Source organism: Lynx rufus, unplaced genomic scaffold (assembly GCF_022079265.1).
Source record: "Lynx rufus isolate CCGP_SWC_20201006 ecotype Redwood Valley unplaced genomic scaffold, mLynRuf1.p SCAF_16, whole genome shotgun sequence".
Taxonomy (NCBI): Eukaryota; Metazoa; Chordata; class Mammalia; order Carnivora; family Felidae; genus Lynx; species Lynx rufus.
This window is the reverse complement of record NW_025814830.1, coordinates 22,569,606-22,588,174: the sequence shown is the minus strand read 5'-3', so window position 1 is coordinate 22,588,174 and position 18,569 is coordinate 22,569,606. Positions and strand designations below refer to the sequence as shown.

At 35.3% G+C, this 18,569-nt stretch overlaps 1 protein-coding gene across 2 annotated transcripts in view; it reads right to left on the bottom strand.

Annotated features, from left to right (window-relative positions):
• LONP2 (lon peptidase 2, peroxisomal) overlaps positions 1-18,569 on the bottom strand; it is a 111,095-nt gene that overhangs the window by 67,198 nt on the left and 25,328 nt on the right. For both annotated transcript variants that reach the window (XM_047078361.1, XM_047078360.1), the window contains exon 8: positions 9,843-9,984. In XM_047078361.1, the coding sequence (XP_046934317.1) occupies positions 9,843-9,984 (142 nt within the window). The remainder of the gene's footprint in view (positions 1-9,842; positions 9,985-18,569) is intronic.

Sequence of the window (18,569 nt, the reverse complement as noted above, 5' to 3'; positions counted from 1 at the left end):
GTGCTATAAACCTAAAACTGTTATAAAAAAAAGAAAGAAAGAAAAAGAACAGAAGAGGGGAAGGCTATTAATTAAAAAAAAAGAAATAATATAAAAGTCAAAAATGGTTTCTGATCAAAATAATGTAAAAAATGAAATCACTTAAAGTAACCAGGTAGTAAGATAAGGATGTGGTGGATTACTGTGTATTATTTCGTTTTGATTTAATAAAGGGAGGAACAATATATCCTATTTCATGTATGATACTGATAGAGAACCTGAGATGTGTGTTTTTTTTAACTTAAAAGTATCACACGTAGTATAAAAAACAGAATAAATGCCTTCTGAACAAAGTGTCCATATAGTTAATAACATAATTCAAAGAAAGTAACTAGGACTCCTTAAAAAGGGTACAGAAAACAACTAAACAATAAGATGACAAAAGGCTCCAAACCTGAGTTAGATAATAATACAAAAAAAGCCTACTGAATATTAGAGACTTCCAGATAGTATCAAAAGGTAATCTAAAATTTGATTATATGAAATACTAATAAAACATAATACTACAAGGTTAAAAGTTAAAAGACAGAAAAAGCTATGCCTGATATATATTAACAAAAAAGGAAGGAAGAACTGTACAAATATTAGTAACCCAAGTAGAAACTGAGGTTAGGAACCATGAATGGAACAAAGGGCTGTGCCTAGATAGCAGAAAATATCCCTAATGATGATATAAATAAATGAATACTCTTAAAATGTAATTTAAAAAATTCATTAGAAATTACAAAATGAAACTGACAAAAACTATAGTGGGTAAGTTTAATGTATATCTTAATGTGCAGAAAAAAGACCTAAACCTAGAGAATAGCAATCTTATAACACTTACACACATATAACTGTTATAACATTGCTGTTCTTTAGGTGTATGTATAGTATGTGCAAACACATATGCATGCTTATACAAATATACACTTCATCATGGATATACATATATACACTTCAAAGGTCAGTATGTTACAAATAAACTGTCTTTCCTAAAATCTACAGAATATTTATGAAAATGGATCCTCAATAAACTCTAAAATTTGAAAAAATGAAGTTGCATACTTGGGCAATATATTATACATCAAAATTATAACAAAAACATAAATATTTAGAAATGTAAAACAATAATCTTTTAAACTCTTAAAAAATTTTTTTTAATGTTTTTATTTATTTTTGAGACAGAGAGAGAGACAGAGCATGAGTGGGAGAGGCTCCAGGCTCCGGGCTGTCAGCAAAGAGCCCAACGCGGGGCTTGAACTAACAAGCCATGAAATCACTGCCCTGAGCTGAAATTGGACGCTTAACTGACTGAGCCACCCAGGTGCCCCAAATCTTTTAAACTCTTGAGTCAAAGTGAAAGTCAACATTTTAACTACAGGCTGTTTAGAATAGTAGGTTTTACAATACAGAGAGCCTGACTCCCTCCAGCAGAAATAATAATGGACCTTTCTCTGAAAATACCAACTGTTCGAAGAAATATGATCTATAGGTCCTGAAATTTGAGGAACCCATTCCAAACTTCTCACTGTGTGGTAAAGCTTACAAGGTGTCACCTTGCATGTGCACACAAAACTTTTAATAATCTTAATGTTATACATTATATATACAAAAGGACAACCAAGAATCATCAAAGATTGGAGGAAAGCCCTAACATAAAATACAGGGACCAAACAAACAAAAAAAGGCTGAAAGAGAAAGGGACTAGAATAAATGAATGTAGGATATGATGTCAACACACAAAATATAAATTGTACTTTTTATTAATACTAGCAATAATCAGAAATTGAAATAAAAAATAAGCAAGAATTATGAAATAATTTGGGATAAATATGACAAAGTACAATATGCATGTGCCGAAAGTGCTAAAATGCTGCTGGAAAGTAAGGGAGACCTAAAAAAAAATGGAGAGATATGCAATGGACGAGAAGGCATGATATTTTTAAGATGACAATTCTCCCCAAATGAAGTACAAATTGAAATGAAATGTCAATTAAAATCCCAGTAAAATATGAGCACTGTTTTATAGCAAAGATTCTAAAATTTATATGGAAATGCAAAGCATCTAGAATAGCCAAAGTTTTTCTGGAAAAGAAAAGCAAAGTTGGAGAACTAACACTATGTAATTTCAAGACCTATTATAAAGCAACAGTAATCAACTTGGTATGGAGGGTACTAGCATAAGCATACATTGATGGAACAGCATAGAGAACTCAGAAATATAAAACACAGCCAATCTACCAACTAATATTTGACAAAGGTATCTAGGGCAATTCAAATGAGAAAAAGATACTTCTTTCAACAAATAGTACTGGAACAATTAAGTACCCATATGTGAAATGGGACAAAAAAACAAAAAACAAAAAACAAAAAACAAACCTAAGAAAAGAAATGGAAATTTGACCTTTACACCACACACTGAATACAAAAACTCACTGAGCATGGGCCACAGACCCAAATGTTAGAGCCAAAAATATAAAACTTCTAGAAGAAAACACGAGAAAATCTGTGTGACCTTGGTTTAGTAAAGATTTATTAATTACAATGCAAAAGAAACACACACACACACACACACACACACACACACACACACACACACACAAGAATCAATGAACTGGACTTTGAAAAACAAACAAAAAACTTTTTGGGCTCTCTGCCAAAGACATTGTTACTAAAATATTTGAAGAGAGACCCCTGGGTGGCTCAGTCAGTTAAGCATGACCTTTGGCTCAGGTCACGATCTTGTGGTTTGTGAGTTTGAGCCTTGCATCAGGCTCTGCGCTGACAGCTCAGAGACTGGAGCCTGCTTTGGATTCCCTGTCTCCTTCTCTCTCTGCCCCTCTCTCTCTCTCTCAAAAATAAACATTAATAAAATAAAATATTTGGAGAAAATATCTGAAAAATATGTAACTGACAAACAAAATCTGTCTAGAACATATAAGGAATTCTTACAACTCAATAATAAAAAGACAACTCAAAAGAAAAAAAAAAGAGCTAGACATTTTACAAAAAAATACAGGATACATACAAAGTTGCTCAACATATCATTAATCATTAAGGAAATGCAGATTAAAACCACAATGAGATAATACAATACACCTACCAGAATGATTAAAATTAAAAAACTTACTGCATGTCAAATACTGACAAAAATGTGGAACTGGAACTCTTATACACTAGTAGGAGAAATGTAAATGGTACAACCATCATTTTGGAAAACAATTTGGCAGCTTCTTAAAAAGTTAAGCAGACACCTACCATTTGACCAAGCCATCCACTCATAGGTATTTATCAAAGAAAAATAGAAGTATACATCCATAGAAAGACTTGTACATAAGTATTCACAATAGCTTTATTTGTAATAGCGAAAACTTGAAAAATCCAAATGCTGATCAAAAAGCTTTATGGGTATACCAACTGTTTTTCTCTTGGTGTTTTCAAAGTTTTCTATTTTGTCTTTCAGGATTGTTATTATGATATCTATCTATGGATTTCTTTGTGCTTATTTTACATGGAAATTTATCAAGCTTCACAAATGTGTAGATTTATGTTTTTCATCACATTTGGGAAGTTTTCATCCATTATTCCCTCAAAAACTTTTTCTGCTCCTATCTTCCCTGTCCTGTTCAATTAGGCATACATTGTTGTGCTTAACAGTATCCCACATTTCCCTGTTCATTTTAGCCACTTTGTTTTCCTATTCTTCAGACTGCATAATTTCTAGCAACTGATCTTCAAATTCAAAGATCTACCAGTTCTAATCTACTGTTGATGCCCTCTAGTGAATTTTTTGTTTCAGAAGTAGAACTTCTAATACCTTGATTATAATTATGGTTTCATGATTAATACACATACCAAAATTAAGCTGTACATTTTAAATACACCCACTTTACTGTATGTAATTATACCTCATTGACACTTTAAAAAATTAATAAAATATATTTAAATAATAATTTTTAAATAGGGTCAGCTGCTTTAGTTTAATCAGAGGCAAACAGCTTACATCTCACTATGAATGCCTATTTCTACTTCTGTCTTAAAATTGCCCAAAGCTGATCAAACATTTTTAGAACATTCAAATTTCATTTATTTCTTTTTTGGCAAAAGAGGATCATTAATATAAAAGAGATGTCTCTAAATTTGTAAATATTGCCTATTCATATAAAAAATAAGAATATATAATCGATTTAATACTGGTAAAATGTTTCCCCAAATGAACAGGATATTTTGAAAAGTACTTGCTCCTGAAAACCTGGTATATAAAAACTAAACCCAACTCATCATTATTTCTTAATTTATTAGTCAAATTACTATTTCTCAACAATTTGCTGCCTATACTTCTCTCAGGTGGTTTTTTCCTTTTCTTAGTTTACTATTGAATCCAGTAGTAGGGTCCTTGCCAAGACACATAGCCAGGATTTGGGCCACAGGTTTGTCTAATGATCCCCTCATAGAGCATCCCTGAGGATGGCCAAGAGAGGAAAAGAAAGTCTTGGTGATTATCAAGTCACAAATTCATAACAATAATTCCCTCAACCCACTCCAAAATTAATTTTCAGGTAAACTTGACTACACAATCTAATCACCACCAAACTCTACTAACAAGAGTGTTAAATAGGGTAGAAATGAGAAACAGTAATTTTGGTTGCAAATATAGCTAAGGGCTGGAGGGCTGTGGACAGTCAGGTGGGCAGCTTGTACATGTGTATGTGCTTGGGGGAGAGTGGGTGGGTAACAAGACAAAAAATGGGAGCAGGGTATAAAAAGAAAAATGCTAACATAGACATCAAGACATTTTTGTGTAACTTGCAAGTATGCCTTGGGCGCTGGTGACAGGGTTTGCCAGCACTAAAAAGAAATGATTAGTAGGTTTCCCTAATGTAGCTTAGTTTAATCATTAAATGGCAGTATCCCTCTTAATCAGAGATAGTAAAGAGGAAATGAAAGCTGAAAAAGGTGTCTTCAGCCACACCTCTCTGATAACATCAGTATTTAAGACATCTTTTACTCTGGTAGGTCTTAGAATTTACATTGTAAATACAGCATGTGATGAGATAAAAAATTAAGGTAACATCCAGAACCTCAAAATTTTCCTTAATAAAAGGAAAGTCCCTCTCCTTGAAATTCTTTGACAATAGTTGTAGAGCTTAGATTAGAAGACCCTAGGTCTGCTGTATCCAAGTAGTAAATCTACCAAACTCACTCTAATTACTAAATGGATCTAATTCTAATTAAGAATGTCAGTTTTAAAAAAAAGTTTATTATGTCTAGATTAGGGACTTTTCCACTTTGGGGATTCTATCTATCTATCTATCTATCTATCTACCTATCTATCTAGAACTGTAAATACTGTTTATATAGAAAACTGGTAAAGTATCCATGCATTTTGTTAGCCCATTCACATTAAAAGTGTATTTCAGAAATACACATATATTTTATAACAAAGTCTGGATCTTGCATCAATTATAAATATGATTGTACCTACCTGATAAGAATTCTATAATTTTCTTTTGAGTCTAGTAATTACATAAAAGGACTTTCCTTGTATCTGACATTTTAATACTATTCAACAACAGACCTGTCCAAATTCTGTCTACCAACATTTGCTTATCAATTAGTTACATCTGTTTTTTATTCTTCCAATAAATTTTCAAGAGGCTATCTAAATTTTGAGTAAATATTCCTTTGTTGACAACAGTAACTGGAAATAGGCATCTCCACCATGAATAAATATGAAGCTGAGAAGAATCTATAGACAGAAAAAGTATATTCTTTAATTTATTTAGAGTAACCACTCTATACTTACTATGTTCTTTATATCTAATATATACAGGCATAATATAAATTAGCTATAAAATAATCTCATACGACTATATCTTATAAATAATATCTAGAAATCATTTAAGAGTAGGTTTTCTATGTGGGAACATAAATCATACTCCTGGTATTTCCGGGTTCTCAGTAACATTCTACTTTAAATACAAGGTGTTTCTTTTTTTCATTTAGGTGGGTCTAAAGGTAATGGAAACAGAAAGTCGTTTTCAAACTGGACATAGATGAAACTGAGTGGACATTAAATTAAAATAACATGTATAGAGTACTTTACAGTTTCCAGAGCACTTTTACATATAACTCATTTAATTGTTTCAACAACCTCTGTGATAGAAGATGTTTCCACCAAGGACTGGGGCACGTGGGAGGGAGAAGGACATCAGGTACCAAGATACTCATTTCTTCTGTATATGTATCTTGCTTCACCCTATGGAATCCTAGTCTCAGGGCGCCTGGGTGGCTCAGTCGTTTAAATGTCCCATTCTTGATCTCAGCTTAGGTCATGATCTCATGGTCATGTGATATCAAGCCCCCAGTGGGGCTCCATGCTCAGCATGGAGCCTGCTTGGGATTCTCTCTCTCTTCCTCTCTCTGCCCCTCCTCTGCTTGCATTCGGTCTCTCTCAAATAAAAAACAACAACAAGGGGCGCCTGGGTGGCGCAGTCGGTTAAGCGTCCGACTTCAGCCAGGTCACGATCTCGCGGTCCGTGAGTTCGAGCCCCGCGTCAGGCTCTGGGCTGATGGCTCAGAGCCTGGAGCCTGTTTCCGATTCTGTGTCTCCCTCTCTCTCTGCCCCTCCCCCGTTCATGCTCTGTCTCTCTCTGTCCCAAAAATAAAAAAAAAAATAAAACGTTGAAAAAAAAAATAATTAAAAAAAAAAAAAACAAAAACAACAACAACAAAAAAGAACCCCAGTGTGTAAGGAACTGATGTTACTCATAACTAAACTACAGTATAAGTATGTGATCCCAGGTATCATTTACTTTGAGGTATCATTTGAGGCTTTAACACTTTTATTTGGAATATTAATAAATCAATTGCCAAAAAAGTGAATACCAACTTCTATATCAGACAAAGAAATATCACTATGCCAGCTTATCAAAGGTCATCTCAATCCAACAAATGTTACTAAATCATTACAAAGCACTACGGTGAAGAACTAAAACACACTGTGTAATAAATAGACAGGGATTAATTATCTCCTGCTACTTGTGAAGCTGTCTTTTGGTGGATTTGTTTTAGGACTCCCACAAACAGTATACTGAGAAACCCAAGTATCAGGGAATTACTCTCAAATTCTTTTCAAAAGAGTAACTATAACTGTCTAATGAGAGAGTTGGCCAGATTACCTGAAAAATGCGCCAATATAAATTAAACTGAAAGTCTAAAGTAATCATCTAAGAAGCCACTAAAACCTTCAATAACGTTCACTATTTTATTGTTTGTAGTACTAATGGGTAAACCAGTCATTGAGTCAGAACTGTTCTACAATAAAAATAGGCAAAACCAAACCAAGTGAAACTCTTATCTCCAAGTTCTGTGGCTTTTAAATATGGCAACTGTACTTTTTATGGTCCAAACAGGACCCACTTCTGAGACCAGAAGAGAGTGCAATTGATAATTAGGCATAAAATGGGATTGTCCCAGGCAAACCAGAATGTATGGTCTCCCTGCTTACAAGACACATGTCCCAGGGTCATCCTGTTCTAAGAAGATTACAAAAACAAAAACCAAAAAAGGAAACAGGAAGCCAGAAGGAATTCAAAGCAAGGAAATAAACAAAAAAACCAAACTCACAAAGCAAGTTTTTCCTCAATTCTACAAATCAGTTCGAATAGTAATATTTTACTTAAACCAGGGTAAGGACTGGGGGAGCAGAGGTAGTAAACTAAGGAGGACTGGTTAAATTATATTTATGAAGCAGTCAGGTCCCAGATCCCTTCCCCCATCCCAGGAAAACCTGGAAGTTTATTTTCTTAAGAACATAAAACAGCTGTTCCCTGCCCAGGTGACCCTGGGCACAGCTGAGCAGAATATGTACTCTACTGAAAACAACAGTTTAGGTGCATGCATACATCCAGGATGCTGAATGCAGTGACAGTCCCCACTTTCTCCCCACTGCTTATTTCCCAGGAAGCTGGCAGCCAAGCCTTAATTCTAAAGGCAAGAGACTTAGGGAGCCCTCTCTGAGAAATTCGACCTAAAGTTACTGACATAAGAGATTCTTCAACCAAATGGCCCAGCCAACCCTATTGTGAAACTCGGTCAATAAACCGTCCTCAGATTCCAATCAGCATTCTGTTCCTCACTATTAAATACAAACAAACACAAATTGCCAGACATCTAACAGAAGACTCTAATATAAAAGACAGAGACCAAAAAACAAAACAAACCAAAACAACATATATAACAAATAGATAAAAGCAGCTTATAGAAAAGGAAAAAGAAAAAAATCTAGTAGGGTATTTCTCACAGAGATAAGAGGACATATTACATCCATGTAATGAGAGCAAGATACTATAAAAAGAACAAGCAGAGAAGTTAAGAAAAAGATCTTTGAAATAATAACCTCATAGAAGGATTACTAGATAAAGCTAAGAAAGTCTTCATAAAAAAATATAGCAAAAAACAAAAAAGATGACTAACAGAAAGATAAGATTAAAGATCTCAAATCCAATTGATAGGAGTTCCCCCCAAAAAATGAAGAAAAAAATCATCAAGAGAATTCAAGAAAATTTTACAGAAATAAAGGACAGGATTTTCCAATTCAAAGAATCTTCAAGGCATCAGCAAAAATGGAGAAAAAGAGACTGATGCCAAGGCAGATTACTGTAAAATTTCAGAAAAATGGGATAAAAAGTAGATCTTAAAAATTTTCAGAGTAAAACAAGTCACAAAAGACAAGACTTTGGTCTTATCAACTGCAACACAGGAAACTGGAATACAATGGAGAAATGTCTTCAAAATATTGCAGGAAAATTATGTCTAACTAGAATGCAAACTACCAATCAAGCATGAGGGAAACATATTTTCAGATATACAATGTCTAAAAACATCTCCCACCCATGCAAGCTTTCTCAGGAAACTTCTGGGAGATTAACACCAAGAAAGTGAGAGAATAAAGCAAGAAAGCAGAAGGCATGGAATATAGGAAACAAGAAATTCAACATGGCGGGAAGTGAAGGGCGATCTGAACAAGACAGCTAGGTTCCATATGTGGACAACGACTAGCTCAGACTGGAGGAGTGAAGAAGATAAAACAGACATAACACTTAGAAAGTGTCTCCAAGTCTTGAAAGGAGACTTAACACAACTGCTAGAAGTAAACAGAATAAACAAGACAATTATTAACCCACAAAGATTTTTTAAAAAATGTACAGGAAAACAAAAAGGAGGGGCAGGAGAAGAAAAGTGATCAGTTTACCATTTATCACATGGCTCAGCTGTGAAAAGCACTTACATACTTGTAATAATGTTAAGTATTTGACAGTGACATAACAAAATCAGGATACAATTTAGATTGGGAGACTGGGAGTATAAAAATGATATAGTAGGTGTGGAGGGAAGAAAGCAAGAAAAATCCTCATCTCCTACAGAGGGTAATCAACAAATGATGTCAGAAACTGTATATGGTCTAATTAACTAAAAGTTAAAGAGGTCAAAGTGTAGAAGCGGAAATGGGGGATCCCCAGGGAGAAGACAACTTGCTTGCTGTGTTATGTAATAATCTTATAGAATTACTGGTCTCTAAACAAAAAGCATGTATAAAATTTAAAATATTTGGTAAAAAGAAAAAAGAAATGAGAATTATTAGAAAAAGAAGAAATCTCTAAGACACTTCAATTTAGATATTAATTTGCTTTCAGATTTTAGTCCATATAACATTTTTTCCCATGACCACACCCATATCAATGTATATGCTACTGAATACAATTATCTGCTCTCAGATAACTGTGGTGATCACAGACCAGGAAGTTTCTGTATCTTACCTCAAGCAGAGCTGCTGCAGGATCACCCTGCAGACTTTTTCCTAGTTTGTCCACCTCATCTAATAGGAACACTGGATTGTTAACCCCAACAGTCTTCAAGCCATTGATTATACGACCAGGCATACTGCCAACGTAGGTACGCCTATAGAAAGCAGACAGCAAGTTAACAAGACATCAGGAGGCAAGAGGAGTATCATTTAGAAATCAAAACTCAGGCCTGCGAAAAAGTCATTTAGTTATCACAGTAACACAGCAAAGAGGTACTATATATTTAAAAAGTTCTTTGATACAACCAGGAAATTCAACATGGCGGGAAGTGAAGGGTGATCTGAACAAGACAGCTAGGTTCATTCAATTCTTGAATTGAATTCAAGATACAGCCAATGCTGGCTGTAAGTTACCCATAATACTGGAAGAATTGTAGCTCGTTTCTGCCATTTAGTGAAACTGAAAAACATTATACTTAAGCATATGATTGTGATTCTTACTTTTCAGGATTTCAAAATGTCCAAAGGAGCCTCCCCACACTCCCTCAACACAAGCATCTTTTTACACATTGAAATGGTTGTCCCAGGGCTAGTGAAAACATCATCATCTTCATGAAGGAAATCAGAATTGGTTCAAATGGCCACTCAAAACGTAGACCAAAAAGAAGAAAGAAAAATTCCCAATTCTTTTATTTTCAGAAGCAATAGTCTGTAATTATAGTAAGATTTGGGGTCAATAGTATGTATATCAAAATTCCATTAATTCTGGCCTTTTGAATAAAACTGTGTTCATCCTATATACACTGTTATGCTCAAGTTCAGCCAGATATTTTGTTATCCATTAAAGTATCAGAGGCTCCTTTATTATATTTGAACAAGAATCATCTACATAATTGTGACAGATGTAGAGGGTGGCATGAATAAAAACAAATATGTTTGTCAAACTGAAAAATGTGCCTTGTTTACAAAGCCAGCAAAACTTTAAGTAGCAATTTACCAATTTTAATTATAACCTTGTTGCCTAGGCCATGTGCAAAGCAGATGCTGTTTGTGAAAAGGCATAAAAGGGTGACTGCCTACAAGAAACTAATCAACGGTAAGTGTAACACAACAGTTATCTTATGATCTGCACAAAGCTGATTCCTGGAGCAGGCCTAAGTTTTACCACATGACTGGTATAAAGCAGGACAGAATAAATACAGTGACCTTTGAAAAGACAAGAAAGCCTTAAACATATGGTGGGAATGCCTTACATGGAGGGAGGGTGACCGAGGCCCTGGAACCAAATACAATAAACACTGTCCTGTTACAATAAGGAGTTGGCACATTCAAGATTTCAGAATGGGATACAGGAAGGACAAGACTCAAAATTAATAAAAGCCTCTCAAATTATTTCTCTAGAGAACTTATGAATTTGCCAGTATCCTGTGAATAAGTAGGTAAGGGAAATTAAAACAAAACAAAACACAAAGCCTCTAAGGGTCAATTTTACTGCATCAATGTCTTTCTTTCCCGTAATGTTTTTGACGGGTAGATTTCAAAAACAGGTACTAATGACCTAAAGTCATGGAGAGAAAAATGATATTCTAAGCAGGGACCTTTCTAAAGAAGCGAAAATATGGACACTAGTCCATAAACAACTTCTCCTAAACCTTCCATTGCTTTCCAGAGCCTACAGCATAAAGCCAAACTCCTCTGTCTGGAATTCAAGGCTCTTCACAATGCAGTCCCCACCAGCCTTCCTAACTTGCTGCCATAATGCTCTTGCATTATCCACAATCACAATCCTATTATACTCCTTATGTTTTTTAACTTTTGTTAATATGTTACCTTCCTGCCCTGAATACTCTTTCTACCTATGTAAATCCAGGAATTCTAAAAAAACTTTTCCTCTCACAAAGTGATCTTTCCAATAATGCAACACCTACAGCATTTACTGGCCCTACAATTCATCTGATGCAGTTACAACTTAGTTTCTGGGTACCTCCTCTAGAGAGCCAGTGAGCACTCTGATGACACAGAGTGGGTCTTATTACAGAGTAGATCCCCTGGATATAGAGCTATCAGACTGTTCCCTAAACAGAAGCTTGTTTTTCCTATTTATTTGATGACATCAGGTCAACCATGCCAGCACCCAAAGTATCACCACTGCGAAGGCCATACAAGTCTTTGAATACTGCTTTGAACAAATAACTTGATCTAAGTCTCAGTTTCCTCATCTGGAAAATGGACATAGTAACTGCCAACCTCATAGATTATATGATTATGAAAGCATAACAGGTAAAGCACACAGTGTAGTGCCTGGCACACAGTAACCTTTCAAAAGATGTTCATTGTTGTTCACATCTTTCATAGCACCAAGCATACTCAATGCCCTTAGTGTTCCTCAATCACAGATGACGACATCCCCCGAATATGTAACACTAGTCTACAGGTCAAACAAAGAAGAGAACCATTACAGAGGGCCGATAAGCTGTGGAAAATATCTATAATGTGCTACATCCTTTACCAGAAGGTATGATAGCATGCAATTCACTGACTAAAGATACAGAATATACTTTGAATAAACCTTTGGAATATGAATCAGATGGTGGAAAGTGCAGCAATACACAAAATAAAAATGTTCTCTTTCAACATCACCCAATATAAATCACTACTTTTTTTTTTTTTTACAATTTTTTGTTATTTATTTATTTTTGAGAGAGAGAGAGAGAGAGAGAGAGAGAACATGAGTGAGCAAGGGACACAGAGAGAGGGAGAGAGAGAGAGAATCCCAAGCAGGCTCCACATTATTAGTGCAGAGCCCGAAGCAGGGCTCAAGCTCACCTGAAACGGGGCTCAAGTTCACGAACTGTAAGATTATGACCTAAGCTGAAGTTGGATGCCTAACCGACTGAACCACCCAGGTGCCCCTATAACCACTTTTACAAAACAAATTAGCATACCAAAATATCCTCCTGAGAAACCACATAAGTAGGAGATTAATGAAATTAATACTCTTTTACAAACTATTAACTTTTTTGAGGGCAAAATACATACTTTGCCATGTCCTTCCTCATGAAACAACATCTAGGAAGCAACATAGCACAACACAGGTAAGTTTGCAAAGAATGTATCTCTTCAATTACTTACTATTCAGCCTAAATACATGATTATGTAGAAGTTTTTTTTTTTAATTGAAGTACATGAGTTAATTTTAAAAATACATGAATTCATATTTTTCTTGTGATTGGTATAGGCAGTTCATAGGTTTATAAGGATTAGCATATGAAATACACAAAACCAAGTATCTACATGGTTCAAAAATTTAAGTTACAAGATCAGCATTTGTCATGTTCCAAAATATAGTCCGGTTTATGCTTCAAAAAACTACAGACAATATCCTCTATTTATAGGAGCTGCATGGTAAATCAATTACTTTACTACTCTGTGCCTGGACATCTTCAAATCTTAAGCCAAAAGGCTGGTCAGCCTGTCACTGCCACTAACAGTTTCTAAATATCAGGAATAGGAGTGCCTGGATGGCTTGGTTGAGCATCCAACTTCATCTCAGGTCATGATGTCAAAGCTCGTGAGTTCGAGCCCTGTGTCGGGCTCTGAGAGCCTGCTTTGGATTCTGTGTCTCTGTCTCTCTCAAAAATAAATAAACATTAAAACATTACTCACCTCTTCCCCAATACTTAAAGAAGGGGGGGAAACAGTCATTTTACCATCACCTTTTCACACCTACTCAATTAAAGAGCTCTAATGGGTTATGATGCAAACTACTGAAGTGACATTTACAAAGAATCTGTAATATAAAAATTGTATATTGTAATATTAAGTCAAAAGAGTAGGATTAGAATTGCTTTTTAACGTTTATTTATTTTTGGGACAGAGAGAGACAGAGCATGAACGGGCGAGGGGCAGAGAGAGAGGGAGACACAGAATCGGAAACAGGCTCCAGGCTCTGAGCCATCAGCCGAGCCTGACGCGGGGCTCGAACTCCCGGACCGCGAGATCGTGACCTGGCTGAAGTCGGACGCTTAACCGACTGCGCCATCCAGGCGCCCCTAGAATTGCTTTTTAGAAACATGGCAAAAGCTGCCCATTGAAAAGTCTGGCAGGAAATAAAATGTTAACAGTGATAATCTTTGTATGGTAAAAAAAAAACAAACAAAAAAACAAAAACACATGAGAATTTTTTTCCTTTTTAAAAACTATTTCTAAATTTTCTACCAAGGGTGTATATATATATATCTCTCCAACTGGGAGTAATAAGCCTTAAAAGAGATCCTAATGATTTCAAAAGAAGAACAGTCTTTAATATAGCATATCTAAACAAATCAAATTGTTATTCTTCCAGCAGTCATTCCTAAATCTTTTCGTGCACTCATTTGTATGGATGTATTCACTTAAAGGACCACAAGACTTACAAAATATAATTATGTTTTAATCTTACCTGAATTCACAAAGCATTTAGAGAGCCATGTTTGGCACTGTGCTATACAGCATAGAGTGATAAAAAGGAGAATAAGATATGCTAAAAACCCTACTGTAAAGAGCTTATACTTGTTCCATATTTATGTCTTATCTCTACAGCAACGTATTGCATATGCCAGAGGCCTATATTATTTAATCATTAAAAGAAAACAATAGACAGTAAGTGGTCAGTTTAGAGAAGAGTAAGATCATAACTGACTGCACCTATATTAATGGAGAAATCCTTGAATTGGGGCCTGAAAATGAAACTAAATTTTAAAGAGGCAAAGAAGAGCTACATGCAAATACAGGTTATAAAGAGTATGGTGACCAAACCATACATGTCTGGCATACTATGCTAAAAATACATTAAAGGCTTGCTGCTTTGGTTATTTTCCCCTTGTGGAGACTAACAATGAAATAGCTAATTTATTTAAAACATCACCATTTCTGGGGCGCCTGGGTGGTTCAGTCGGTTAAGCATCTGACTCTTGATTTTGGCTCTGGTCATTATCTCATGGATTTGTGAGTTGGAGCCCACACTGGGCTCCATGCTGACAGAGTGGAGCCTGCTTGGGATTCTCTCTCCCTGTCCCTTTGCAACTCCCCTGCTCTCTCTTTTTCTCTTTCTCTCTCTCTAAATAAACTTAAAAAAAATGTTTATACATACAAAAATGTATCGATGTGGAAAGCAAAAGATTATTGATGTGGAAAGCAAAAGATTATTTTGTTCTCATCCTGTTGAGCCAAAGATTCCTTGCAGTGATATAATTTGATTATCTGAACAAACAGCTGGCATACTACTTCCAAAGAGTTACTATCAACAATAACTTGAGATACAGCAATAAGTATATTTCACCAAGAAACAACTTATGAAAAATGATTATGGAAACACGATTTCATAAAACTTCATCCTAAAAGAAGTTGTTATATTTAATTTCTATGAACTGATTTAAATTCTTTAAAAATGTAATATTTAAAAATATTAAGTTGTAAAAACTGATAGGAACAGAGCTTCCTAAAAGTGGACAGAAAAGTCCCAATGGAGACAGACCCAAATGAGAAATGTAGAGAAGACTGAAAAGCTGCATTAATAAACCTGACTCTTCTTTCTTTAAGGCACTCAAAATTAACAGAAACAAAAACAATGTGTCAATGTAAAATCAGATCACTATTTTTCAAGTTTAAGATTTAAATGTGAATCAAGTCTTTCTTCCCATCTCTCACTTCACTACCATTGAACTCTAAAAAACACATCTTTGTTTTTTAAGATCAATTCCTAACTTACTAGCACCTTCCTTCACATAAACAGGTATTTCTAGTAAAAGGATAGAGTTCCAAGCATGGGAAAATAGAAAAAGTGAGTGACAAAATCAAGAGCACAGCAAGGAAGATAATATAAAGCAGCTCTGTTTTTTCTTGGCTATTTTAAGACTGCAGAACAGTGGTGCCTACTCAGAGGCTGAGGAAAAACAAAACTTTGCATGAACTCTAATTGTGAGCATGTGACCAGTACTTAAATGGCAAGACCTGGGTGTTTCCAAAATGCTTCAACTGTTACATGGAACCACTTGTTCCCACGAACTCCACCCCATGGTTGTAGCTGTTAGCTACTGTTCTTCCTCCTCTCCTATTCACCTCAATTCATAGCTCTGAACTAAGCCCATACTCTGCTCTCAATCTCTGCTCACCTTAACCCCACTCTCCCCCTACTTCCAAACGGGCTTTCAAATAAATATTTTCTCCAGGCTTTGATAATTTGGGAAGGTAAATGGGTAATAAGGCCCCAGTAGCACAAGGACAGGTTGCTGTAGTGTTTAATGAAACATCTGGTACAGTGATGGCTAGGCAGTACTTAGTAGCAGCCATAGTAGAATGATTCATAGACTAAACCACATCCCTTTTATTTGGCAATGATCACAGCCTCTGTGCATACGATACATTTCTAGAAAGCTTTATTTACACATTTTTTTAGGCAAATACATATCCTCATTTTACAAAAGACGCACAGTAAGTTCAGTTTTCTTAATGATAGCTACACATGTGAAAGTATACTCATTGAACAAATTTTGTATCTATCAATATCAGTAAAGACTGAAAACAGAGTTCTGCTTAAAACCAACAATGTTCACACAAAATGGTGAGAACTGTGACTTTATATACTGCCCGCTAACACACATCACAGAAATACATTTTCCCACAATTCTGCTACATAAATTAAATAATAATGCTAGGAATAGGATATTTTAAGTACTATTTAAAAATCAAATTGGGGCACCTGGGTGGCTCAGTTGGTTAAGTGTCCAACTCTTGATTTCGGCTAATTCGTGGTATAGAGCTCCACATTGGGCTCAGCATGGAGCTGACAGCGTGGAGCCTGCTTGGAATTCTCTCTTTCTCTTTCTCTTTCTCTTTCTCTTTCTTTCTCTTTCTCTACTCCTCCCCTACTTATGCTCTCCCTCTCTCTCTCAAAAATAAATAAATAAACTTTTAAAAATTCAGATTGAATTTTATAAAAACTCATTGACGCTGTTAAATGTAAACTTGTCCTCCTGAGAATTTAAAAGTAAATAATAATTAAAGCTATTTTTTATTGAATGCTCACTGTGTGTCAGGCACTAAGTGCTTTCTAAGCCTTACTGAATAAGCAATACTATGTGGCAAGAAACAGGACAAATTGCCCACAGGTCATGTGCTCATGACATTAATTCCATAAATTCCTCTCTAAATTCCATCAAATGCTTACACAATACAGTGTTACAGATACTAAAAAAAAAAGAAAGAAACTAAAAAAACTTTGAATGCATGAATCAAGTCACTTGAGTGGGAAATATCTCCCTAAAGCTCTCTAGTTAAAATAAAAAAATTCCAGTCCTAGATTCAGTTTCTCCAAGATTGGTAGAAGGTGCCAATTTCTTTACAAAAGCAAACTACAGCCTCTAGTGGCACATGTGAGAATAAGCAAGTCTAGGTGACAAAAATATTGTTTGAAATTGCCAGAAAGAATGACCCAGATCAATTCCCTGATCTAATCTGCAGCCCTCATTGCTTATTTATTAAAATCTTGGAATGATTTTTCTTTAATGCATAAAAATTGTAAGTCAGAGAAAAAGAATCACTTTTCATGGAAAAGTTTCTAAAAGTGTTTTCCACCTCGCCTAATGCCAATGATCTCGTGAATAAGACAAATGGAAAACAAGACATTATAAAAAGCATCATATTCTTTTTCCCCTACAATCCAAGTTTAATCCATATTCACCAAACTGTAAATATGCATTTAAATTACCCTTGGCCATTGGCAGTTGTTCACTGCCTGCACTGGCATGCTTTTCAAAGCCTTCATTTATAATTTAGATTGCTTTAACAACTTCAAGACTGATGGTATGACCTTGAGGAGAGAAGTTTTATCTTCAGTTTAATAACTTTCTATTGGAAGTTAAGCAGATTCTTCAAAAAAAATTTGGGGAGGGGGGCACCTGGGTGGCTCAGTCGGTTAAGCGTCCAACTTTGGCTCAGATCATGATCTTGCAGTTTGTGAGTTTGAGCCCCACAATGGGCTCTGTACCAACAGCTCGGAGCCTGGAGCCTGCTTCAGATTCTGTTATCTCCCTCTCTCTCTGCCCCTCCCCTGCTTGCACTCTGTCTCTCAAAAATAAATTAAAAATTTAAAAAACTTTTTTTTAAAATTGAGGTATCACTGATGTTAGTTTCAGGCATACAACATTATATTCTTTTATAAGCATTCATGATTTCTACATTTTTAAATATTCTACATTTTAAAATGCATACACTATAGGTATATATGTTTTCTCACAACTTGCAACTCTTAGGAACCCTTAAACCTTGAAACAGAAGTTCATGCTTTCCCAAAGCATCTTCTAATCTGAGCAACAGAGACCACAGAGAACATAAAACAATTAACGTAACATGCAAATCTGATTCTAGTAATGTCAGATACACAGACACAGTTCTCACAGTTTAATGTATTTTTATAGAAAGAGGGCCAAAAATGCAAGGACACATCTTAATAATTACCCTGAACTTTCTCATTATTCATATGTATACTGAAAACCAGCCTCCTTAAAGAGTTTAAACCGCAAACATAAATTTGTTATCAAAGATTTCGTACCTTCTCCTACCTCCCCCAGCTGTTGTACTTTATTTTTTAAACTCTAAGAGTTAAGGGTCATTATGAAATGCTACTGGGCCAAAGTGCATGTAAAAACACTGTAATATCTAACCATAACTAATTTATAATTGCACTCAAATGAGATTCCAG